This window comes from Pseudophryne corroboree, chromosome 1, assembly GCF_028390025.1.
Source record: "Pseudophryne corroboree isolate aPseCor3 chromosome 1, aPseCor3.hap2, whole genome shotgun sequence".
Taxonomy (NCBI): Eukaryota; Metazoa; Chordata; class Amphibia; order Anura; family Myobatrachidae; genus Pseudophryne; species Pseudophryne corroboree.
The window spans coordinates 827,285,220-827,304,308 of record NC_086444.1 but is presented as its reverse complement, the minus strand read 5'-3'; the positions used below and the strand labels follow the sequence as shown (position 1 = coordinate 827,304,308).

Sequence of the window (19,089 nt, the reverse complement as noted above, 5' to 3'; positions counted from 1 at the left end):
TTTTGTAAAAATAGTGATAATAGGCCCCTAAATTTGAGGTGGCAAAATGACATCTAATATGAAATGGCAGAAAGGCAATCAATAACGTGGGACAACACAGAAGGTTTCAAATCTATACACCTCTTCCAACCTGTTCATCTTCGAGTAGCTGTAACTTACCGTTTCCCTGGCCTCTCTCCAGATTCCTGACAACTTTGCTTCCTGGCTCTTTCACTTCCTCCCTTCAGATCTTCCCTCCATTATCTTAGGTGACTTCAATATCCCCACAGAATCCTCTGCCTCTAAACTTAACCTCACATCATCGTTTGGTCTCTCCCAAGGGACCCCCTCACTGTCCCATGTGAGTGGACACTCACTTGATCTAGTCTTCACCCACCTTTGTGATATTTCTGACTACATCAATTCGCCATCCCCCCTTTCTGACCATCAACTTCTCTCTTTCAACTTCTCCTCTAACCTTCTCCTCCTCTGCCTCCCAAGGCTACCATCACTAAGCGTAACATTCAGTCTATTGACATCGTATCCTTATCCTCTCTGCTCGACTCACTTCATTCCCCTATTATCGCTCTCTCCTGCCCTGAAAAAGCCACTTCCCTATACAATGCCTCCCTTGCTTCTGCTCCTGACTCTGTTGCTCCGGCGACCACTATTCACCCTCGCAGGTCCACACCTCAACCCTGGCATTCCAAATTCATCAGATACCTGCAAAAGTGTTCAAGTACCGCTGAGCTACAGTGGAGGCAATCAAATGCTATGGCCTTCCTCCATTTTAAATTTATGCTCTCATCCAACATCTCACACCCTCTCTAAAGAGTTGTATCTCAAAAACCTCCTCTTCTTCCAGTCCTCAAACACCCAGAGTTGTTCACCACTTTCAACTCCCTCCTCGCCTTCTCTCCTCACTCTCTGCACTTGAGTTAGCCACTTCACATCTAAAATGGACTCCATATGTCTGGGCATTACATCCTACCAGACCCTCAGCACTCCCTTCCTTTCCCAGCCTACCCCACCCCATACATCTTACCAACTCTGACTTTTTTTCCCTCTGTATCTGGAGATGGTCATGACCCTAATCTGGTCTTTTCACCATTTCCACCTCCCTCCTTGACCCCATCCCCTCCTGCCTCCTCCGCTACCTCTCTCTTTCGGCCTGTTCTCATCTTGCCCACCTCCTCAATCTCTCCTATCATGAGGCATTGTCCTCTCTGCATTCAAACATGCCCTTGTCTCCAATTCTTAAAAAACATACCCTTGATCCTAACACTCTCTCCAACTACCGACCCATCTCTCCCCTCCACTTTGCCTCCGAACTACTTGAGCACATTGTTTACAACTGTCTTTCTTTCCTCAAACTTCCTGCTGACCCATTTCAGTCTGGCTTCTGTCCTTTCCTCTCCACTGCACTGCACTGAGACTGCCTTCACGGAAGTTAGCAATTATCTCCTTGCTGCCAAATCCAAGGGCTACTATTCTGCTCATTCTCCTTGACCTCACTTGGTCTAAGTGATACTGCCCTCTCCTGGCTGTCCTCCTACCTTTCTGACTGCTACTTCTCTGTCTCCTCTCATGACTCCACCCACTCCCCACTTCCACTAATTGTGTTGTCCCCCAAGGTTCTTTTCTGGGACTACTCCTATGCTCCCTCTATACATCATCTTTAGGTGAACTCATCAGCTCTTTTGAACTCCAACATTGTCTTGCATGTATCGCCAACTGTATATCTGCTATGTCTTCCTGCATGTCCCAGTGTTTTCTTAAACTAAACATGTGTAATCATCTTCCCACCCTCCCGCTTAATCTCCCACAATCATTATCTATTGACTGCACAACCATATCATCTAGCTCACAAGTGCGCTGTCTTGGAGTTATCCTTGACTTTTCCCTCTCCTTTAAACCACAGCACCGTCGCTGCCCTAAGATCCTTGCGTCTGGCTAGCTACGTGCCTGGTAAACAGAATCCGGCGATGCTGCAGTGCTTCTCGGAGAGTCCAAAGAAATTCTTGGGCCTGCACCTTACAGTGTGTAAAGCCACCAAGAGCATCCTGGGAGCTCTACACTTACTACGAACAGTGTCCCAGACACCACACGTGACATCATGGGTTCAGGAGTAGGGTCACCACAGAGCGCCAGGGAGCCCAGCTCTGGCACTCACATTATACCATTTAATTTCAGATTATATCACTCTTGTTCTTGAAATAGGAAGCAAAATTTTGGGCACTGATAGTAGCCGATGGATTGGGTTTGGGAGGAGTAAGAAGTGATTTAAAATTATTAAAAGGTTTCTTGGGCTTAGAAGCTTGAGCAGAGATGAAAGAATGGAAATATATTTGTTTGGCAGTGTCTAGAACCTTTCGATAGGAGTGGTAGATGGTCTTGTGAGGAAATGTGAGGAAATCACTAGGAAGCGATGTGTTCAGTATCACAGTGGTCGGAATGCCGACAATCATGTGACCGATGCAGGATTCCCGACACCACTCAGGATACTGGCGCCAGAACACCAACAGGTAAGTATCAGGGTACTGCTTAGGGTTAGTACATGGGGGGGAGAAGGGTTAAGAACTAGGAGGTGTTAAGGTTAGGCCACTAGTGGTGGTAAGCCCTAGCTCCTGGCCACCTGATGGTCAGGGTAGGGGAGGGTAAAAATACTTACCGCCTCCAATGTCGAGATGCCATGGTTGGTCATGTGACCGCTGGCGTCTCGGACACTGGTATATCATACCGAACCCATGTTGACATCTAAGTCTATGCATAACAATCTTCATTAAATAAAGTAACAAAATACTGTGTTATTTGTTCGCTAAGTAACCTTGTATCTAATATTAAGTTTTGATTGTAGGTCTGATAACATTTACAGTATAATAATGCAGAAAATCAGAGGCAGGAAAATACTTTTTCACAGAACAGTATAAAAGTCACTGATAAAAGTTTTAGTGAAATTTAATGGATGAATGATACTGGTTGAGTCTATCATATCCGTTATTCCAAAAAAACTAAATATTGAAAGCGTCAACATGTCACATGACACTGACACCGACACCAAGTGAAGAATCAGACAGCGATCCCAAAACTGCCTCTCACATATTAACCCACTGGGTTGTCTGGTGCTCATTCAGTACCGCACCAGAGGCACTGGCTCCGTACCAGGAGCCAGTGCCTCTGAAGTCTCCATGCATCACTCACTGCAAATTTGGATCCCTACAGCTGCCAGATTATCTCTCCGGGACTCTCCTCCACTATGGCATGGACTCCAGCGGTACTGCAGGTGACAGATCCAGTGCCTGCAAGCCTTCCTCAGCATCTCTGGAGCCTATGTCTTTCTCTGACTGCATCGTAAAGGGATCCATATGAAAATATTGCAAAATACAGAAAAATGGTTCTGGTCCCAAGCATTTCGGATATGGGAGACTCAACCTGTAATAAGTAACAGAGGACACTAGCGGCAACATAACTGGGGCATAGATGCCAGGTGTTGCGTGAACTTCTCCTAGATGTCGTATTATCAGAAAAACATTTTGTAGCACAAAAACACTTAAAATGTAAAAACATGAATTCATAGTTCAAATAACTTATTCCTCAACACCCATTTACGCCACTCCGAGCCTCTTTATACATGTACTTGTGTTACTCATCATTATAGTACTATTACCTTAAACTTAATAGGTTTTGACTTGCCATTGTCCTGGTAGCATCTAAAAGAAAATAGAGATGTTATAAATGCTGATCACTGGTTAAAACAAGTATTATTGACTTGGTGCAAGCAAATCAGGGGAATACATCAGAGGCCTTATAATAGCCAGGTTATTAACATTCCTTTTTTTTATCCAACTACAATATAGTTTCTCAAACTGTCCTCAGGACCCCAAACGGTGCATGTGTCCCAAGTCTCCTCACAGAATCACAAGTGAAATAATTATCTCCATCTGTGGATCTTTATTAAAATGTGTCAGTGAGTAATGATTACACCTGTGCACCTGCTAGGTAACCTGGAAAACGTGAGCTGTTGGGGGTCCTGAGGACAGAGTTTGAGAACCTATGAACTACAAATATGATGTCTCTTTAATTTACACATATGACTAAACACTTAATTTTTACACAATTGGTGAACCATGATTTAGTGTACTTGTTATCTTTTCTCCCACTACAATTCAGAAATATTGATTGTCTGCAGATATATAAATGTCTTATCTTCATGAGGAATAGGAGATATTACAATAAAACAGTGACACAGCTTACAGGCGATTCTTCATTCTGTCTAAATAAGATATGGCGCCAGAGACAATATTACATATTTTAATCTGGTACCTTCATTAACACTACAAAATATAGATTTAGGGGTATATGCAATTCACGGCGAATCGCGGCAATTTTTCGCCGTTTTTTAATTCGACTTAATTCGACAGGTGAATTCCGGAAGGTGGCTTCCGGAATTCACCATATTCAATGAAAAACGGATTCGCCAGAATCGCGGGCGAAAATCGACCGATTTGGCGGATTTTGCCGCGATTTTAAAAAACGGGGAAAAACCCGAAAAAAAAATGGCGTGGGGTCCCCCCTCCAAAGCATAACCAGCCTCGGGCTCTTCGAGCTGGTCCTGGTTCTAAAAATGCAGGGGAAAAATTGGGCAGGGATCCCCCGTATTTTTAAAACCAGCACCGGGCTCTGCGCCTGGTGCTGGTGCCAAAATTACGGGGGACAAAAAGAGTAGGGGTCCCCCGTATTTTTAACACCAGCATCGGGCTCCACTAGCTGGACAGATAATGCCACAGCCGGGGGTCACTTTTATGCCGTGCCCTGCGGCCGTGGCATTAAATATCCAACTAGTCACCCCTGGCCGGGGTACCCTGGGGGAGTGGGGACCCCTACAATCAAGGGGTCCCCCCCCCAGCCACCCAAGGGCCAGGGGTGAAGCCCGAGGCTGTCCCCCCCCATCCAATGGGCTGCGGATGGGGGGGCTGATAGCCTTTTGTGATAATAAAAAGATATTGTTTTTTCCAGTAGTACTACAAGTCCCAGCAAGCCTCCCCCGCAAGCTGGTACTTGGAGAACCACAAGTACCAGCATGCGGGAGAAAAACGGGCCCGCTGGTACCTGTAGTACTACTGGGAAAAAAATACCCAAATAAAAACAGTACACACACACCTTGATAGTAAAACTTTATTACACACTACCGACACACACATACTTACCTATGTTGACACGCCGACTGCCACGGTCTCCGACGATCCGAGGTACCTGTGAAAAAATTATACTCACCTTCCAGCGTCCAGAGGTACATCCAGGTCCAGAGATAATCCACGTACTTGGCAAAACAAAAAAACGAACACCGATCCATACCGGACTAAGAAAGGGGTCCCATGCTTTCACATCAGACCCCTTTCTCCCGAATCCCGGGACATCACGTGACTCCTGTCACTGAAGTCCCTTCAGCCAATCAGGAAGCGCTACTTCCGTGGCGCTCATCTGATTGGCTGTGCGCTGTCTGTGCTGTGACAGCGCATCGCAAAGCCGCTCCATTACTTTCAATGGTGGGAACTTTGCGGGCAGCGGTGGGGTTAACCCGCGGTCAGCCGCTGACCGGCGGGTGACCTCACCGCTAGCCGCTAAGTTCCCACCATTGAATATAATGGACTGGGCTGTGCGATGCGCTGTCTGCTCAGACGCGCAGAGCCAATCAGATGAGTGCAACGAAGTTGCGCTTCCTGATTGGCTTTAGAGACCTTTCTGTGACAGCTGTCACTGACAGGTCTCTCTGCATTCGGGGATAGGGGTCTCATGTGTCAGCATGGGACCCCTTTCAGTCCGTTTGGTCGGGTATTTGCGTTTTGTTTTTTTCTACAAGTACGTGGATTTATCTCTGGACCATGGCTGAGGTGAGTATATTGATCTTTTATTTTCAGGTACCCCTGGATTCTACATGGAGAAGAGGACCGATGTCGGCGTGTGAACATAGGTAAGTATGTGTGTGTCGACGTATGAAATAAAGTTTTACTTTCACGGTGTGTGTGTCCTGTTTTTATTTGGGTATTTTTTTTCCAGTAGTACTACAGGTACCAGCGGGCCCGTTTTTCTCCCGCATGCTGGTACTTGTGGTTCTCCAAGTACCAGCTTGCGGGGGAGGCTTGCTGGGACTTGTAGTACTGCTGGAAAAAACAATATTCTTTTCATGATCACAAAAGGCTATCAGCCCCCCCATCCGCAGCCCATTGGATGGGGGGGGGGACAGCCTCGGGCTTCACCCCTGGCCCTTGGGTGGCTGGGGGGGGGACCCCTTGATTGAAGGGGTCCCCACTCCCCCAGGGTACCCCGGCCAGGGGTGACTAGTTGGATATTTAATGCCACGGCCGCAGGGCACGGCATAAAAGTGACCCCCGGCTGTGGCATTATCTGTCCAGCTAGTGGAGCCCGATGCTGGTGTTAAAAATACGGGGGACCCCTACGCTTTTTGTCCCCCATATTTTAGGCACCAGCACCAGGCGCAGAGCCCGGTGCTGGTTTTAAAAATACGGGGGATCCCCTGTCAATTTTTTCCCCGCATTTTTAGAACCAGGACCAGCTCAAAGAGCCCGAGGCTGGTTATGCTTTGGAGGGGGGACCCCACGCCATTTTTTTTTAGGATTTTACCGTTCCAGCAATAAAAAAATAAATAAAAAAAAATAATATTTTAAAAAATATATAAATATTATTTGTGCCTCCAAAAAAAAAAAAAAAAAGTACCTAATCCCTTCTAATATAGATAGATCTGCTATTCCAAAAAAAAAAACCACAAAAAAAAACATGTTTAAATTTTTTTTATTTGTTTTCACCCTCCAAAGTGTGGCGGATTGAAAATGACGAATTTGCTGTCTAAAAGCACTGCTGTCGAATTTCCAAACTTGAATTGAATATGCTTTGGTCGAATTGCAGCACTTGTATCATTGCAGAAAAGTCGAATTTGCAAAAATTCGAATTTCAAAAAGTCGAATTTTGAATGTCCGTTTTTTGGTCGGAAAGCACTGAATTGCATAGGCAAATTTTTTTTTTTGGTCGAAAATGACCCGAAATTCGACAATTTCGGGAATTCGACCGCAATTGCATATACCCCTTAATATTGTTTAATGATTATTATTTATGATCATTCACTGACAGATCCAGCTGTTCAGCCCTGGGTCCTATTCCTAACTCTTCAATTAGCTGATGTGGGACGCATGCGCTGTGCCACTTTTTAGCAACTTATACCCCTTTCAGATGTGAATCAAAATCCCCAGTTTATACACATGAACGCGCATCCACCTGGGATTTTGGTATGTCTGAAAGGAAACGACCTGGGACTTAAGGCCCGTACACACTGGCGGATATATCGGCCGTTTTCTTGAACGGCCGATATATCGCGGGACCGTTGGGCAGTGTGTACGGCCGATACGTCTGTGAACTCCGTCGTTCACAGACGTATCACGTCGGCCCCGCAACACAGCGCCCGTACACATGCTGCGGCGGCCGGCGGTGATTGACAGCTGAACTGGGCGGGCGTGTGTACACACCCGCCCAGTTCATGACGTCAGTCCCCGACGGATCGGGCAGTTTGTATGCTCAACACACTGCCCGATCCGTCCATAGATATATCTGGAGATCAAATGATCTGCAGATATATCTATTAGTGTATACCCACCTTTAGTCCCAGGTCAGTGACCCTTCTCCCGACCAGGGTCATAGAGCTCAGACCCGGGAATTTGCCGGTGTGTTAGACCCGGCAATTACCCGGGTCTGATATCTGAATGGGGTCTAAGATACATGTGAACATCTGCAATGTGTGCAAATCAGGCACTATTTCTCATATTTATGGACTCCCTTGTAACTGTGCTATCATATTGGTGGAAACATTTGTGTTACCGATCTTTAAAATGGATCCGGTCAGGATTCAAGCTGTCGGGATCCCAGCAGTCTAAATACCGCCGCCGGAATCCCGACACCCGGGATCCCGAACGAAACACTGCAGGGTCGCCGGAGAGGTGAGCCACAGAAGGAGGGAGGTTAGGTTTAGGTTGCGGGTTAGGGTTAGGCTGCAGGGAGGGGGGATTAGGTTTAGGCACTCCTTGGGACGTTTAGGGTTAGGCACCACCGGGGAGGATTAGGGTTAGGCTCTGGGAAGGGAGGGTTAAGAGGGCATTGGGGGAATGTAAGTATACTTAGGAAATATATTTAGGAAATAATTCACACTGTCAGAATTGTTTTAGGAAGAACTGGTCATGGCTAACATGATTCATTTCTTTGGGGGAATACGTCTCAGACTGGGGACCTATTTATTGAAAAATCATATATGACCACTGTTCAGTCACTGACATCTCCTGCTTACTAGCTTTAATATACCTGCGTGAAACTGAATTCTCCCTTAAACATGTGGAAACAGTTGTTTAATAATAATAATAATTATTATTATTTTATTTATATAGCGCTCTTTCTCCAAATAGGACTCAAGGCGCTTTACAGACATCAAAACAATGCACATAATACAGAAGATTAATACAGCAATACACACAGACATAAAAATGAAAACCTAGACTGCATAGAGTAATCATAATGCAGGATTGGTGTAGGCATTTTGGGTAATAACTTCCATGGTCTGTGTATTTCACCCTCACAGGGTACCAGGTGCGGAAGCCATCTTGGGCGCACTGCGTAGGATTACCCTGGGTGGAATAGTCCACCCCTAGAAGAGATGACACAAAATGGGGGTAATTGCAGCATCCTAACGTTCAGAGTAGGGTACCAACAAAACTATCAGGTCCATGTATTTTCATCCCATCCACAAGCGTACCAGATGAGGCAGCCATGTTGGGCGCACTACAGAAATTACACTGGGAGGTAAGCCATACATGGGCCCAATGCATACATGGGAGAACGGGCACTTGTCTAGTCGTATGATATAACCTGTATGAACAATCCACGTGAGGCACATCCTGCCCGCAGAGGAAACATCAGAGTCCCCCATTTGGAGTGCACTGTGTTAGATGCTGCTGGCAGGGTGTGCAATCAGTGGAGGTACACCTCACAGGAATACCACACGGTGGGGTGGAAGTATGCACTAAAAATAAGATTTTACTTACCGATAAATCTATTTCTCGTAGTCCGTAGTGGATGCTGGGACTCCGTAAGGACCATGGGGTATAGCGGCTCCGCAGGAGACAGGGCACAAGAATAAAAGCTTTAGGATCAGGTGGTGTGCACTGGCTCCTCCCCCTATGACCCTCCTCCAAGCCTCAGTTAGGATACTGTGCCCGGACGAGCGTACATAATAAGGAAGGATATTGAATCCCGGGTAAGACTCATACCAGCCACACCAATCACACCGTACAACTCGTGATCTGAACCCAGTTAACAGTATGATAACAACGAAGGAGCCTCTGAAAAGATGGCTCACAACAACAATAACCCGATTTTGTTAACAATAACTATGTACAAGTATTGCAGACAATCCGCACTTGGGATGGGCGCCCAGCATCCACTACGGACTACGAGAAATAGATTTATCGGTAAGTAAAATCTTATTTTTTCTGACGTCCTAGTGGATGCTGGGACTCCGTAAGGACCATGGGGATTATACCAAAGCTCCCAAACGGGCGGGAGAGTGCGGATGACTCTGCAGCACCGAATGAGAGAACTCCAGGTCCTCCTCAGCCAGGGTATCAAATTTGTAGAATTTTAGCAAACGTGTTTGCCCCTGACCAAGTAGCTGCTCGGCAAAGTTGTAAAGCCGAGACCCCTCGGGCAGCCGCCCAAGATGAGCCCACTTTCCTTGTGGAATGGGCTTTTACAGATTTAGGCTGTGGCAGGCCTGCCACAGAATGTGCAAGCTGAATTGTACTACAAATCCAACGAGCAATAGTCTGCTTAGAAGCAGGAGCACCCAGCTTGTTGGGTGCATACAGGATAAACAGCGAGTCAGACTTTCTGACTCCAGCCGTCCTGGAAACATATATTTTCAGGGCCCTGACAACGTCAAGTAACTTGGAGTCCTCCAAGTCCCTAGTAGCCGCAGGCACCACAATAGGTTGGTTCATGTGAAAAGCAGAAACCACCTTAGGGAGAAATTGAGGACGAGTCCTCAATTCTGCCCTGTCAGAATGAAAAATTAAGTAAGGGCTTTTATATGATAAAGCCGCCAATTCTGACACACGCCTGGCTGAAGCCAGGGCTAACAGCATCGTCACCTTCCATGTGAGATATTTTAAGTCCACAGTGGTGAGTGGTTCAAACCAATGTGACTTAAGGAACCTCAAAACAACATTGAGATCCCAAGGTGCCACTGGAGGCACAAAAGGAGGTTGTATATGCAGTACCCCTTTTACAAATGTCTGAACTTCAGGTACTGAAGCCAGTTCTTTCTGGAAGAAAATCGACAGGGCCGAAATTTGAACCTTAATGGACCCTAATTTTAGGCCCATAGACAGTCCTGTTTGCAGGAAATGGAGGAAACGACCCAGTTGAAATTCCTCTGTAGGGGCCTTCTTGGCCTCACACCACGCAACATATTTTCGCCAAATGCGGTGATAATGTTTTGCGGTTACATCCTTCCTGGCTTTGACCAGGGTAGGGATGACTTCATCTGGAATGCCTTTTTCCTTCAGGATCCGGCGTTCAACCGCCATGCCGTCAAACGCAGCCACGGTAAGTCTTGGAACAGACAAGGCCCCTGCTGGAGCAGGTCCTTTCTTAGAGGTAGAGGCCACGGGTCTTCCGTGAGCATCTCCTGAAGTTCCGGGTACCAAGTCCTTCTTGGCCAATCCGGAACCACGAGTATCGTTCTTACTCCTCTCCTTCTTATGATTCTCAGTACTTTTGGTATGAGAGGCAGAGGAGGGAACACATACACTGACTGGTACACCCACGGTGTCACCAGAGCGTCCACCGCTATTGCCTGAGGGTCCCTTGACCTGGCGCAATATCTGTCTAATTTTTTGTTTAGACGTGACGCCATCATGTCCACCTTTGGTTTTTCCCAACGGTTTACAATCAGGTGGAAGACTTCTGGGTGAAGTCCCCACTCTCCCGGGTGAAGGTCGTGTCTGCTGAGGAAGTCTGCTTCCCAGTTGTCCACTCCCGGAATGAACACTGCTGACAGAGCTATCACATGATTTTCCGCCCAGCGAAGAATCCTTGCAGCCTCTGCCATTGCCCTCCTGCTTCTCGTGCTGCCCTGTCTGTTTACGTGGGCGACTGACGTGATGTTGTCCGATTGGATCAATACCGCCTGACCCTGAAGCAGGGGTTTCGCTTGACTTAGGGCATTGTAAATGGCCCGTAGTTCCAGAATGTTTATATGAAGAGATGTTTCCATGCTTGACCACAAGCCCTGGAAGTTTTTTTTTTTTTCCCTGTGTGACTGCTCCCCAGCCTCTCAGGCTTGCATCCGTGGTCACCAGGATCCAATCCTGAATGCCGAATCTGCGGCCCTCTAGAAGATGAGCACTCTGCAACCACCACAGGAGAGACACCCTTGTCTTTGGTGACAGGGTTATCCGCTGCTGCATCTGAAGATGCGAACCGGACCATTTGTCCAGTAGATCCCACTGAAACGTTCTTGCATGGAATCTTCCGAATGGAATTGCTTCGTAAGAAGCCACCATTTTTCCCAGGACCCTCGTGCACTGATGCACTGACACCTGGGCTGGTTTTAGGAGGTTCCTGACTAGCTCGGATAACTCCTTGGCCTTCTCCTCCGGGAGAAAAACCTTCTTCTGGACTGTGTCCAGAATCATTCCTAGGAACAGAAGACGTGTCGTTGGAATCAGCTGCGATTTTGGAATATTTAGGATCCACCCGTGCTGACGTAACACTATCTGAGATAGTGCTACTCCGACTTCTAACTGTTCCCTGGACCTTGCCCTTATCAGGAGATCGTCCAAGTAAGGGATAATTAATACGCCTTTTCTTCGAAGAAGAATCATCATTTCGGCCATTACCTTGGTAAAGACCCGAGGTGCCGTGGACAACCCAAACGGCAGCGTCTGAAACTGATAATGACAGTCTTGTACTACAAACCTGAGATACCCTTGGTGAGAAGGGTAGATTGGGACGTGGAGATAAGCATCTTTGATGTCCAGAGACACCATATAGTCCCCTTCTTCCAGGTTCGCTATCACCGCTCTGAGTGATTCCATCTTGAATTTGAACCTTTTTATGTAAGTGTTCAAGGATTTCAGATTTAAAATTGGTCTCACCGAGCCGTCCGGCTTCGGTACCACAAACAGCGTGGAATAATACCCCTTTCCTTGTTGTAGGAGGGGTACCTTGATTATCACCTGCTGGGAATACAGCTTGTGAATGGCTTCCAGAACTGCCTCCCTGTCGGAGGGAGACTTTGGCAGAGCAGACTTCAGGAACCGGCGAGGGGGAAACACCTCGAATTCCAGTTTGTACCCCTGCGATACTACCTGTAGAATCCAGGGATCCACTTGCGAGTGAGCCCACTGCGCGTTGAAATTCTTGAGACGGGCCCCCACCAAGTCTGAGTCTGCTTGTAAAGCCCCAGCGTCATGCTGAAGACTTGGCAGAAGCAGGGGAAGGCTTCTGATCCTGGGAAGCGGCTGCATGGTGCAGTCTTTTCCCCCTTCCTCTGCCCCGGGGCAGAAAGGAATGGCCTTTTGCTCGCTTGTATTTATGGGAACGAAAGGACTGAGTTTGAAAAGACGGTGTCTTTTTCTGTTGATGTGAAGTGACCTGGGGTAAGAAGGTGGACTTTCCAGCCGTTGCCGTGGCCACCAGGTCCGAAAGACCAGCCCCAAATAACTCCTCCCCTTTATACGGCAATACTTCCATATGTCGTTTGGAATCCGCATCCCCTGACCACTGACGCGTCCATAACGTTCTTCTGGCAGAGATGGACATAGCACTTACTCTTGATGCCAGGGTGCAAATATCCCTCTGTGCATCACGCATATATAGTAATGCATCCTTCAAATGCTCTATAGTTAACAATATATTGTCCCTATCCAGGGTATCAATATTTTCAGTCAGGGAATCCGACCACGCGACTCCAGCACTGCACATCCAGGCTGAAGCGATTGCTGGTCGCAGTATAACACCAGTATGTGTGTATATACTTTTTAGGATATTTTCCAGCCTTCTATCAGCTGGTTCTTTGAGGGTGGCCGTATCGGGAGACGGTAACGCTACTTGTTTAGATAAACGTGTGAGCGCCTTATCTACCCTAGGGGGTGTTTCCCAACGTGTCCTAACCTCTGATGGGAAAGGATATAGTGCCAATAATTTATTAGAAATTAGCAGTTTTTTGTCGGGAGAAACCCACGCTTTATCACATACCTCATTCAATTCATCTGACTCAGGAAAAACTATTGGTAGTTTTTTCACCCCCCACATAATACCCTTCTTAGTGGTATTTGTAGTGTCAGAAATGTGCAATGCTTCCTTCATTGCCGTGATCATGTAACGTGTGGCCCTACTGGACATTACGTTCGACTCATCACCGTCGACACTAGACTCCGTATCTGTGTCTGGGTCTGTGTCGACCCACTGAGGTAACGGGCGTTTTAGGGCCCCTGACGGTGTCTGAGACGCCTGGACAGGCACTAATTGATTTGCCGGCTGTCTCATGTCGTCAACAGTTTTTTGCAAAGTGTTGACATTATCACTTAATTGTTTGAACACGATCATCCAGTCAGGTGTCGACTCCCTAGGGGTGACATCACTAACGCAGGCAATTGCTCCGCCTCCACATCATTTTCCTCCTCATACATGTCGACACACACGTACCGACACACAGCACACACACCGGGAATGCTCTGATAGAGGACAGGACCCCACGAGCCCTTTGGAGAGACAGAGGGAGAGTCTGCCAGCACACACCCAGCGCTATATATATATACAGGGATAACCTTATATAAGTGTTATTCCCTTATAGCTGCTGTTTATATTGTCATTTGCTGCCAATAGTGCCCCCCCTTCTCTTTTTTACCCTGATTCTGAAGCAGGACTGCAGGGGAGAGTCAGGGAGCCGTCCTTCCAGCGGAACTGTGAGGGAAAATGGCGCTTGTGTGCTGAGGAGATAGGCTCCGCCCCTTCACGACGTCCTTATCTCCCGCTTTTTTGTGTAAAAATGGCAGGGGTTAAAATACATCCATATAGCCCAGGAGCTATATGTGATGTATTCTTTTGCCACCTAAGGTATTATCATTTATATTGCGTCTCAGGGCGCTCCCCCCCAAGCGCCCTGCACCCTCAGTGACCGGAGTGTGAAGTGTGCTGAGAGCAATGGCGCACAGCTGCGGTGCTGTGCGCTACCTTAGTCTGAAGACAGGATTGTCTTCTGCCGCCGATTTCACCGGACCTCTTTGTCTCTTCTGGCTCTGTAAGGGGGACGGCGGCGCGGCTCCGGTGACCCATCCAGGCTGTACCTGTGATCGTCCCTCTGGAGCTAATGTCCAGTAGCCTAAGAAGCCCAATCCACTCTGCACGCAGGTGAGTTCGCTTCTTCTCCCCTTAGTCCCACGATGCAGTGAGCCTGTTGCCAGCAGGACTCACTGAAAATAAAAAACCTAAATTTAACTTTTATTCTAAGCAGCTCAGGAGAGCCACCTAGCCTGCACCCTTCTCGTTCGGGCACAAAAATCTAACTGAGGCTTGGAGGAGGGTCATAGGGGGAGGAGCCAGTGCACACCACCTGATCCTAAAGCTTTTATTCTTGTGCCCTGTCTCCTGCGGAGCCGCTATTCCCCATGGTCCTTACGGAGTCCCAGCATCCACTAGGACGTCAGAGAAAGTTAGTTTTATGTTTTTTGGTTTTTTTTAAAAGAAAGCACATGGGCCCTCATTCCGAGTTGTTCGCTCGTTATTTTTCTTCGCATCGCAGCGATTTTCCGCAAACTGTGCATGCGCAATGTTCGCACCGCGTCTGCGCCAAGTAAATTTGCTAAGAAGTTTGGTATTTTACTCACGGCTTAACAAAGAAATTTCTTCGTTCTGGTGATCGGAGTGTGATTGACAGGAAGTGGGTGTTTCTGGGCGGAAACTGGACGTTTTATGGGTGTGTGTGAAAAAACGCTGCCGTTTCTGGGAAAAACGCGGGAGTGGCTGGAGAAACGGGGGAGTGTCTGGACGAACGCTGGGTGTGTTTGTGACGTCAAACCAGGAACGAAACTGATTGAACTGATCGCAGTGGCAGAGTAAGTCTCGAGCTACTCGGAAACTGCAAAGAAATTTCTGATCGCTATTCTATTCGTTATTTTGCGAATCTTTCGTTCGCTATTCTGCAAAGCTAAGATTCACTCCCAGTAGGCGGCGGCTTAGCGTGTGCAAAGCTGCTAAAAGTAGCTAGCAAGCGAACAACTCGGAATGAGGGCCATGGTGAGATCACCTTTGCAGGTAAACGACGAAAGTAAGGAAATTATCCTGGTCTAATAGGAGCAGTATTTCCGCATGTTTTAAGGACAAAATTAGTGTAATAAAGAGAACCCTTGATCTTGGCAGTACATATAACAGTCTGTGCATAAGATGAGAGTACTAGGTATATTGGAAAAAAGTATGAAAACATTATTCCAATTGGTCTAAAGATATTAAAATTCATGTTGTTATGGAGCCCATTTATCAATAATTGCATTTGCAATGCGCTCTAGGCGTGATATTGGCGTCCAAAACCACATTGCAGGGTGGTATAATTGCATACATCACTGCGATTCTGGGTGCTGATATAGAGCCCAGATTGCATTGGGAATGTGATTCATGACAAACAGACCCTCAAATGTCAGGTGTAGCAAATAAAGATACAATTTTTCATAGAAATGTGTGCATCATAAGACAGTTATAAATATAGGGAGGAGTTCAACTGTGGGCAAATTGAGATTGCTGCAGCGTCTGATGGCCGGCAACAGCAGCCCAACTCGCACCCTTTGTCCGGCCAATTCCCACCCCTATTCGCTGAAAAGTGCTAGCAACCCTATGGCGTAGCGAACACTTTTGAGTGAGATTCCGCTGCCGTAAAAGTGTTGCGCTAATTTGGCCTGTAGAATCCGTCCGGTCACAATTAAATTCCCCCCATATATTGCAAAATACAATACAGAAAGGAAGAGCAGCAATGTGAAAATGCATCTATTAAGGCCTATCATAATTTCTAATGGCTCTTTAAAATCAGTAAAAGAGTATAGTGCTAATGCAAAAAGGATCATAACACTTTGCAATGTTATGTCCATGGGCCTAATTCACACCTGATCATAGTTGTGCGAAAAAACGATGTACGATTAAAATCTCTGACATGCGGGGGGACGCCCAGCACAGGGTTAGTCCGCCCCGCATGCCAGGCTTTCGCACCTGCCCAGTAGCTCCCTGCCAACGCTGCCTAGCTGCGAAGGCAGGCGGCAAACCACCATGTTTGTGTCCACAGCAGCAGTGTGTCATCACACAGCCGTCACAGCCCATCCCGCAAACGGTCCAGACAGTGCCCTGAAAACGCTGCCGCAACGCCATCAACATGCCCTGCAACCGCCTCTGCCTGATTAACTCACTGTGTGCGCATACGCAGTGCGGCTGCTGCGTGTGCGCACACAGCACACGACTTCAGCCTGCGTTCCCTGCCGCTGCAGTGACCAGGTCTGAATTAGGCCCTATACCCAGCTGTTGGTTATACATCCACATGCCAGTCAATGATTTTTACTTTTTTAGCAAGTCATTACAAAGTGATTTGGGGCACTATGTTTCAGAACTCATTTATAATGTTATAATACGCTTTGCAGCTAATTAGACAGTCGTTGCTTCCAGTTATGAAATAATGCATCTTTAAAATACTATTTATCTGTGAATAAAAGTTAAAAATAGGATTTTAATTACGGTAAATCATTTTCTCGTAGTCCGTAGGGGATACTGGGGAAGGTACTTTAGTACGGTGGAGTAGAGATGGGGTCCAAAGGAGCCTGGGCACTTTAAATAAAATTTAATGTGTGTGTGCTGGCTCCTCCCCTCTATGCCCTCTCCCACAGCCCAGTTTAGAAAAACTGTGACCGAAGGAGATGGAACATACTATGAGAGGAGTAAGCATAATGAACCAACAGGTAAAGAGACAAAGGGGGTCATTCCGAGTTGATCGCTCGCTACCTACTTTTAGCAGCCGTGCAAATGCATAGTCGCCACCCACGGGGGAGTGTATTTACGCTTTGCAAGTGTGCGAACGCCTGTGCAGCCGAGTGGGTACAAACACATTTTGTGCAGAACAAGACCAGCCCTGTAGTTACTTATTTTGTGCGATGATTTCAGCGTCGAAGGTCCCAGAATTGACATCAGATACCCGCCCTGCAAACGCCTGGACACACCTGCGTTCTTCCAAACACTCCCTGAAACGATCAGTTGACAGCCATAAACGCCTTCTTCCTGTCAATCTCCTTGTGATCGGCTGTGCGAATGGAATCGTTGCTATGAGCAGTGCAAAACAACGATGCTCTTTGTACCAGTACGCCGCGCGTGTGCATTGCGCCCCATACAGATGCATAGTTTTGCCATTTTTTTTAAAATGATCGCTATGCAGCTAATATCAGCAGCTAGCGATCAACTCGGAATGACCCCCAAAGATCCAAAACAAGGACCCAACTGCAACAACCACAACTGGGATGAACACATCACCAGCACACTGATACACAGAACAGTTACAACTAAACATAGGTAGGAGGATAGCAAGCTGACACAACCATTGTCAGACAGAGGCTAACCACATAATGCAGGAAAACACGAACAAAACACAGAGGTGGGCGCCCAGTATGCCCTACGGACTATGAGAAAAGAATTTACCGTCAGGTAATTAAAATCCTATTATCTCTTACGTCCTAGAGGATACTGGGGAAGGTACTTTAGTACGGTGGAGACGTCCCAAAGCTCCTAGAAAGGGTGGAAACGTGCTGAGACACCTGCAGGACCGAACGTCCATACTGAGTATCCTCCGATGCCAGGGTATCAAACCGATAAAACCTCACAAAGGTGTTAGTACCGGCCCAGGTAGCAGCCCGACATAACTGCCAAGCCGAAACACCCCGGGCAGCTACCCACGAGGAGCCCACTGACCTGGTCGAGTGGGCAGTAATAGATTGGGGCCTAGGCAAATGAGACGAAGAATAAGCGTGCTGAATAGTCAGTTTGATCCAGCGAGCAACAGTATGCTTAGAAGCAGGACAGCCAATCTTATTGGCATCGTAGAGAACAAAGAGAGAATTCCAGAAGCGACTGGACCTCTTGACATAGATCTTCAATGCACGGACAACATCCAAAGACTTAGACGTAGGCGAGTCCTTAGGACGGACAGGAACCACAATCGGTTCATTAATGTGAAAAGCCGATACAACTTTGGGCAAGAACTGTTGACGAGTTCTCAACTCCGCTCTGTCCTTATGAAAGACCAGATAAGGACTTTTGCCCGACAAGGCCCCCAACTCCGAGACTCTTCTAGTCGAGGCTTAGGCCAACAGCATTACTGTTTTCTAAGTAAGAAACTTCACTTCTACTGACTGTAATGGTTCAAACCAAGAAGACTGTAGAAAATCCAATACCAAGGACAGATCCCAAGGAGCAGTAGGCGGTACAAAAGGAAGCTGAATATGGAGCACACCCTTCAGGAACGTCTGAACCTCCGGAAGGACAGCAGTGGTCTCTGAAAGAAAACCAATAAGGCCGATATCTGAACCTTCAGAGAGCCTAGACGTAAGCCCATGTCCACGCCAGCCTGTAGAAACCGTAGAAAATGGCCCAACTTGAAAACATCCTACCCTCACACCATAAAACACATTGTTTCCAAATGCGGTGGTAATGGCGTGACATGACAGCCGTCCTGGCCTGGATCATAGTAGGAATGACAGTGTCAGGAATGCCTTTCCTAGCTAAAATCTCCCTTTCAACTTCCATGTGTTAAACGCAGCTACTGTAAGTCGGGATAGACGAACGGCCCTTGCTGAAGAAGATCTTCTCGGAGCAGTAGGCTCTTCCACCAACAGGGAGAGGAGATCCGCATACTAGGTCCTGCGAGGCCAGTCCGGGGGAATGAGAATTGCCTGAACTCTCTCCTTCTTTACCCATCATAACACCCTGGATATCAGCGGGAACGGAGGGAACAGATATACCAGCTGG

General features: G+C 47.2%; 1 protein-coding gene across 7 annotated transcripts in view; it reads right to left on the bottom strand.

The window, feature by feature from the left end:
- Positions 1 to 19,089, bottom strand: part of CCDC158 (coiled-coil domain containing 158) — a 282,324-nt gene that overhangs the window by 245,285 nt on the left and 17,950 nt on the right. For all 7 annotated transcript variants that reach the window (XM_063919702.1, XM_063919686.1, XM_063919681.1 and 4 more), the window contains exon 2: positions 3,647 to 3,689. In XM_063919702.1, the coding sequence (XP_063775772.1) occupies positions 3,647 to 3,675 (29 nt within the window). In that variant the 5' untranslated portion in view covers positions 3,676 to 3,689. The remainder of the gene's footprint in view (positions 1 to 3,646; positions 3,690 to 19,089) is intronic.